Source organism: Penaeus japonicus, unplaced genomic scaffold, assembly GCF_977035675.1.
Source record: "Penaeus japonicus unplaced genomic scaffold, GWHDUDI00000001_assembly GWHDUDI00000006, whole genome shotgun sequence".
Classification (NCBI taxonomy): Eukaryota; Metazoa; Arthropoda; class Malacostraca; order Decapoda; family Penaeidae; genus Penaeus; species Penaeus japonicus.
Genome location: NW_028234408.1, coordinates 37,007,536 through 37,015,035, shown reverse-complemented (window position 1 = coordinate 37,015,035; position 7,500 = coordinate 37,007,536). Strand labels below are relative to the sequence as shown.

The 7,500-nt window shown below is 38.9% G+C and overlaps 1 protein-coding gene across 2 annotated transcripts in view; it reads left to right on the top strand.

Moving 5' to 3' along the window:
• Positions 1–7,500, top strand: part of LOC122252744 (tubulin alpha-2 chain) — a 35,399-nt gene that overhangs the window by 26,319 nt on the left and 1,580 nt on the right. For both annotated transcript variants that reach the window (XM_043015376.2, XM_043015375.2), the window contains exons 2-10: positions 3,065–3,170; positions 3,501–3,611; positions 3,994–4,166; positions 4,501–4,629; positions 5,069–5,268; positions 5,745–5,856; positions 6,352–6,439; positions 6,700–6,827; positions 7,137–7,300. In XM_043015376.2, the coding sequence (XP_042871310.1) occupies positions 3,065–3,170; positions 3,501–3,611; positions 3,994–4,166; positions 4,501–4,629; positions 5,069–5,268; positions 5,745–5,856; positions 6,352–6,439; positions 6,700–6,827; positions 7,137–7,300 (1,211 nt within the window). The remainder of the gene's footprint in view (positions 1–3,064; positions 3,171–3,500; positions 3,612–3,993; positions 4,167–4,500; positions 4,630–5,068; positions 5,269–5,744; positions 5,857–6,351; positions 6,440–6,699; positions 6,828–7,136; positions 7,301–7,500) is intronic.

Sequence of the window (7,500 nt, the reverse complement as noted above, 5' to 3'; positions counted from 1 at the left end):
TTTCCTCGCTCTTATGACCACCTCGTCCACCGGGATTTACTTTGTTTTATCGGAAATGATTAATCGGAGGTCGGAAATTTGACTGAAGAAGAGACTGTTCCTGCGAATCACTTACGACGCTGAGTTAGTCATTCGAGAGCTTTCGTAATGACATGCCAAGCGATCTCGTTCCCTCCTCCCTTTTCTCGTGTGTTATTTCCCTTCTGGCTCCTCCCTTTCGTTCTTCTCTCGCTTTCTTCTCATTTCTCTTCTTGCCTCTCCCTTTGTTTCATTTTTTTTTTTTCTTTTTTCACTTTTCCCCTCCTCTCCTCTCTTTCTCTCTTCTGCTTACTCCGCTTTCTCTCTCTCTCTCTTTACTTTCTCTAACCATTCGTATCTCATTCTCCTTTTTTCCTCCCCTACTTTCTCCCTTCCTCCCTAACCCTTAAGGCTATTTTCGGTTCTCATGTTCCCCTTTTCCTCTCCCTCGGAGGACTTTAAATGCCGCTCTGACCTTTCTCGCCGCCGCCAGGTGTGGCGAAATGACCTTTAGGAAAATTGCCCTTGTCTGCTTTATTGAGTGACCACTTCCTCGGGCGAACCGCCGGCTTGTGCGAATTGTCTATGCGACCGGTAACGAAAATCTGTTTTTTTTTTCTTTTCTTTTTCAATGATTATTATTATTGTTTTTATCATTATTATTAATAGTATCATCAGTATCTTTATTACTATTAGTATCATTATTGTTGTTATTGTTATTACCATCGTCGTTGTTATTATCATTATCATTATCAGCCTTATCCTTATCCTTGTCATAATTGTTAATATCGATGTCATGATTAGTAGCTTTCATCTGTTGCTGTGCTTTCCTTTAAATTCACGTTTAATGTTAAAACATTATATTGATTTCAATCTTGCCGTGTTCACTTTCTGGGTCATGCAGACATATTGTTAAATGATGATGTCAATTGCCTCGCCGAGACGTTAAGGAACCAGACGGATCGATCGCGTCTGAGTGAATAACACGTGAAAGTTTGATGTGCTTTTTCCGTGAGTCACGATCAGGGGTGCTGTGCCCAAGCAGCGGAAATGGCAGGCTCATCATTGTACTCACTCACACACGCGCGCGCACACACACACTCAAACACACACACACACACACACACACACACACACACACACACACACACGTACACAGACAGACACACACACACTCAAACACACACACACACACACACACACACTTATGATTAGAATACCGATTATGATAACAAGACAAAACAAAACAAAACAGTAAAGAATGAGCAGAGAACCACAAAGACGAAAATAATGACCGTAACAGAACAAAGCGAAGGAGAGAGAGAGAGAGAGAGAGAGAGAGAGAGAGAGAGAGGGAGAGAAAAAAAAGTCTTTTTATCATAATGCAGAGAGCAGGCAAACGAACTCTCCCTCTCGACCGACACAAGCAGATTAGCAAAGCGACCAAGAAGCCAACAGACGATCCTCTGACAAGTGAGACTATCCGGGAAGAGATGTTATTTACAAGCCAAACGAGACGAGAAATTGTCACTTTTTGGGAGACATTTCTGGTTATCATTACCTGTGATTCCGCCATGTTCCTCCCCTCTGCTCAGTGAGGTTGTCCGGAATTCAATTTTGTCTTTCTCTTTCTCCTTTGCTTTTCCTTTTCTTTTTAATTTCCTTCTACTTTTTCCTTTCCCTTTTTTTCGTTTTGTGATGGAGTTTACACTCAATTTCTGGCTAATTTATCGTGGGTAATATCCTATTAAAGGGTAGTATGATATGCGCTTATCATCTGTCGTGTGTTTTCTTGCGTGATGACTAATGCTAGCATGTTTTGAAATATGTTTAGATATGTGGTGTATATAATTTTACAAATACACATCTATATCTATATCTATATCTATATCTATCTATCTACATATATATATATATATATATATATATATATATATATATATTCATGTATTATATATATATATATATATATATATATATATATATATATATATATATATATATATATATATATATATATATGTATTTGTATATATATATATATATAATTATATATATAATGTATATATTTATATACATATATATGTATATATATATGTATGTATATATATATATAATTATATATATAATGTATATATTTATATATATATATATGTATATATATGTGTGTGTGTGTGTGTGTGTGTGTGTGTGTGTGTGTGTGTGTGTGTGTGTGTGTGTGTGTGTGTGTGTGTGTGTGTGTGTGCATTACCTAACCATATTTTAAGATAAATCTGACTGATCAGATTAATATCTACATATTCTAACCTATCTATTCCCATAATTCGTATCGCATATTGATGTACAAAAGGATACGTCTTTTTACACATTTTAATCTTGCTGCGGCTTTAGCTATTGAAAAAAAAAAAATGAAAATCATCTATATCTAATTCAGCGCAGATCATGTGACATACATATTTTTTCTCGACTAACGGTCTTAGTAGATGTAATTCCATAGTATAAATCTGATTTACTGCCGACTTCAAAGACTTAATTTCACTTCAGATTTTCTTGCCAAGAAAACTTCAACGAATAAAGAATTCAGTTCATAGTAATTGTTCAAAAGCACCAAAAAGAAATTTCAAACAGGATGATATTCATAATGCTCTCCCCGGAATCATGGTTTGACTCTGCCAAAATGCTATTTTTTTTTGTTATTGCATCGTCTTTGATTACATTTTTTTTCAACCATTAATGATGACAAGACATCTTTGCATTTGCTCTTTGTTATTCACGGCAATGGACACCGTTAATGAGTTTAATGCACTGTTAGATGAACTCATTATTATTTATCTTGATACGTTTGAACTCTCTCTATATATATGTCTGTTCATTTGTCTGTCCATCTATATATCTATCTATGCATCCCTCTATATATTTACTAATCTATTTATTAATCTACATATCAATCATCTTATCTAATTATCTATATGCCTATCTATCTATCTCTCTATCAATCTATCCGTTTCGAAAAGAAAAATACAATTATTTTTCCTTTTCATTACAGCGTGAGTGCATCAGTGTTCACATCGGTCAGGCTGGCGTGCAGATTGGCAACGCTTGCTGGGAACTGTACTGCCTGGAACATGGAATTCAGCCCGACGGCCACCTCGGTAAGTGATACTCGATCTCTTTATGCTGTTAACTACACCTCTTTTTGTACTTATACATTTCCCATGTGTTTTTTTTAAGACTGACCTTTCTCCTCATAGTTTCCTCTTATTTGCTTTGTAACTTTTATGAGATTACTTTCCGTTGATGATTACTTATATTTTATTCTATATTATCTTTGTACTAAAACTTTTCCCTTTGTGCTTATAAGTACATATGACCTTATCGATTTTTTTTTTTTTCATGGGAATAATGGGAATATGATAGATACTCAAATCATATAAACATTTCTATTCGAATATCTCTATCAATCTTTATGACTTTGTTCGCAGCTGAAGATGCTCCCCAAGAAGAAAATATGTACACAACCTTCTTCCAAGAGACAGGAAGGGGCAAATATGTTCCACGTGCTATCTACGTCGATCTGGAGCCCACCGTTGTCGGTAAGGGGTCGTTTTCTTTTTTATGAGTTACCCATAAAATTAAAGTTTTCTTTGACAAAGCGGAATTTCTTTTTAGCGGGTAAACTTACTTATTTTTAGTAATTGTTGTGTATCTTGTTATTTGAAATAGATAGACATTTGAAGTAAATGAGAATTTATCATATTCATTTAATCTATATGATATACAATAAACTATAGTTAACATTATATAAAGAGATTAGAGCTACAAAAATATGTTTCAGAATACTACAATTAACGAAAAAGTTTCATCATTACTATCTTTGCTATGAAAATCCCTCTACGCCGTATTAAAGCCACATTTTCCATAAGCCCGATGCACTTTTCCGCCAGCACTAGAATTAACAAATCCCTCTTCCTTCAGACGTGGTCAGGACCGGTCCTTACCGCCAGCTGTTCCACCCTGAACAGCTGATCAATGGTAAGGAGGACGCAGCCAACAACTACGCTCGTGGCCATTACACCATTGGGAAAGAACAAGTGGATTTAGTAATGGACAAGCTTCGCAAGATGGCCGATGCTTGCTCAGGTCTTCAGGTAAGATTTCTCTTTTAAGAGTCGATGAGGGTGGATAAATTTCGGTAGAAATTTGGGAGAAAATCAACCGACGAAGTGATAGATAAAAAAAAGTTTTGGATTCCGTGAGATTATTTGTTTTTCTCTGGGAAAATCGTGATGACATGACTGATTGCTTATGAGAGTTAAAGAAAAGAAAAAGATATATATATATATATATGTATGTATAAATATAGAAACACTCACACTCGATAATTTTGGAGAGATTGACCTACATAGACACAATAATGCCATCCAGCCATGCAGGAAAGACCAGATTGCAAAATCCAGCCCCTCAACCTGTCTCTTCCAACAGGGCTTCCTCGTCTTCCACTCCTTCGGCGGAGGCACCGGCTCAGGCTTCACTTCCCTTCTCATGGAGAGGCTCTCGGTCGACTACGGCAAGAAGAGCAAGCTGCAGTTCACAGTGTACCCCGCCCCCCAGGTACGCATCCGAGTGTCTATGGGAGAGAGGGCAAGGGGGAGGGAGAGGGAGAGGGGGAGGGAGAGGGAGAGGGTGAGAGAGAGAGAGAGAGGAAGAGAGAGAGAGAGAGAGAGGAAGAGAGAGAGAGAGAGGAAGAGAGAGAGAGAGAGAGAGAGAGAGAGAGAGAGAGAGAGAGAGAGAGAGAGAGAGAGAGAGAGAGAGAGAGAGAGAGAGAGAGAGAGAGAGAGAGAGAGAGAAGAATACAAGGGACGGCGAAAAGGAGATCGAGAAGAGAGAGACAGAGAGAAAGAGGTATAATGTGAGTTAAAATGAATACCAAAAATATCCGAGAGAGAAGCAAAGCAAAGAGAGAACGAGAGAGCGCAGTTCCCACCCCCAAAAATCCACAAAAACCGAAGCGATCTCACCAACCCCCCCCCCCCCCCCCTCCACTTTCCAGATCTGCACAGCGGTCGTCGAGCCCTACAACTCCATCCTGACGACCCACACGACCCTCGAGCACTCCGACTGCGCCTTCATGGTCGACAACGAAGCCATCTACGACATCTGCCGGAGGAACTTGGGCATCGAGCGCCCCTCCTACGAGAACCTCAACCGCCTCATCGGCCAGATCGTGTCGTCCATCACCGCTTCTCTCAGGTGAGTTCGGTCTCGTGTTACCACAGCGGTAGGAAGTGGTAGGGAGTGGTAGGGAGTGGGAGGAAGTGGTAGGGAGTAGGAAGGAGTGATTGAAATGCTAGGAAGATTTCAGAAAATTGTGAGTGAAATGCTTGGGAAAAAAAACGTTACGAATATATGAAAATGTTAGGAAAAGTTCGGAAGACTCGGGAAATAGGGAGACGTTAAAGAAATGCCAGGAAATCGTTAGAAAACCGTTAAGAAAATGTAAACATTCGTTCGTCAGGAGATATGAAAAAATAAATTATGTATGTTAGCAAGCTAGACACACACACACACTACCCTTCCTCATACATATACCCCAGATTTTCCATGTACCTCATGGTCTTATTCCTGACGAATTATAATTGTATGGTCTTATTATTAAATGCCCCCATTAGTATATGGTCTTATTATCATATGGTCTTATTCCTGACGAATTCTTTTCTTTCTCGAAGGTTCGACGGCGCCTTGAACGTCGATCTGACCGAATTCCAGACTAACCTCGTGCCGTACCCCAGGATCCACTTCCCCCTCGTCACGTACGCTCCAGTGCTCAGCGTGGAAAAGGTCAGTGGGAGGCGTAGGCCGTTTAAAGTGATGATAATCATGATAATGATGATAATGATGATGATTAAGATAATGATAAATACCATGATACTGCTGCTACGATGATAACAGCGACATTTGCTATCACTACTATTGGTTATGATTATAACAATAATTATGTTGATTGATAACGATAACGATGGTATTAAGGATAATAAAATGATGATATTGCCAATGATAATAATGCTAACAACAACAAAAACAACAATGATAATGATAAAGATAACGATAATGATAATAACTAAATACTAATGATATTGATAATTATAATAATAATAATAGTAATAATAATAATTACTAGTAATACTGATGATAATGATAACAACAATAAGATAACGATAAAGATATAGGAAATATGTTCGAAAGTTAACATATCCACACACATATTCCGCCCCTGTTTGTTGCATCGCCCACAATGCACGTGTCCCGATTCTCACAATAGTCTCGTTCCTCCAGGCTTACCACGAGCAGCTGTCGGTGGCTGAGATCACAAACGCTTGCTTCGAACCCAACAACCAGATGGTGAAGTGTGATCCCCGTCGCGGTGAGTACTGCCAGTGCAAAAGGAATATTGCAATATTGATATAATCTGCCAGAAGTCTTAATCTTAGTCTTAATTAGACCATGAGAGATATTGCAATAAGTTATTTTGGCGATGCAAGGTGAACATGGCAATATTCGACAGGCTTCGGATGGCTTCAGATTGATGGAATCATGAAAGATATCACATCCAGAGGACGATTTGTTCCGCACGATTTGATCCCATTGGAATATCAACTTGATCAATGTCATTACATGTTGCAGGAAAATATATGGCGTGTTGCCTGCTCTACCGTGGAGACGTTGTTCCCAAGGATGTCAACTCTGCCATTGCTGCCATCAAGACGAAGAGGCAGATCCAGTTCGTGGATTGGTGTCCCACTGGTTTCAAGGTATTGAAACTGATTGTTATATATAGATTGTGATAGATCTTTGCATGTATTTATATACATATTCACGTGTATTTTTCTTTCTCCATACATGTCTTGATTTTGGCTCAGAATACCCACTGAAGACATTTCTGTTTACCCAGCGGCACAATAAGTACTTGTACAACACAGAAAATAAACCAAAAACTAACTTTTTTCATGTGACTTACTTTCGAGTAAATTAATCGTTACACAAGACTATCTGACTTGAAAGCATTTTTAAGTGGCCTTAGACCCAACTCAAAAACTAACTTTTTAATCGAACTTCCTCAGGTGGGAATCAACTACCAGGCTCCCACCGTGATTCCCAACGGCGACATGGCTCCCACCCAGCGTGCCGTGTGCATGATCTCGAACACGACCGCCATCGCCGAGGCTTGGGCCAGACTCAACCACAAGTTCGACCTCATGTACTCCAAGCGCGCCTTCGTCCACTGGTCAGTGTTCCCGCTGAAGCTTTCGCCTGATTCGTCAGGATTCTTTGGTTTCGTTTTCCTGTGGGTCGAGATGACAAACCTGGAGTTGTTTCAGTTTATGGATATTTATATGTTCTTTTTAGAAATTGTATTGTTTTGAAATTGTATTGTTTATTGCTGATTGAAAATCTACTCAAGAATTTGATATCAGAGAATTGCTA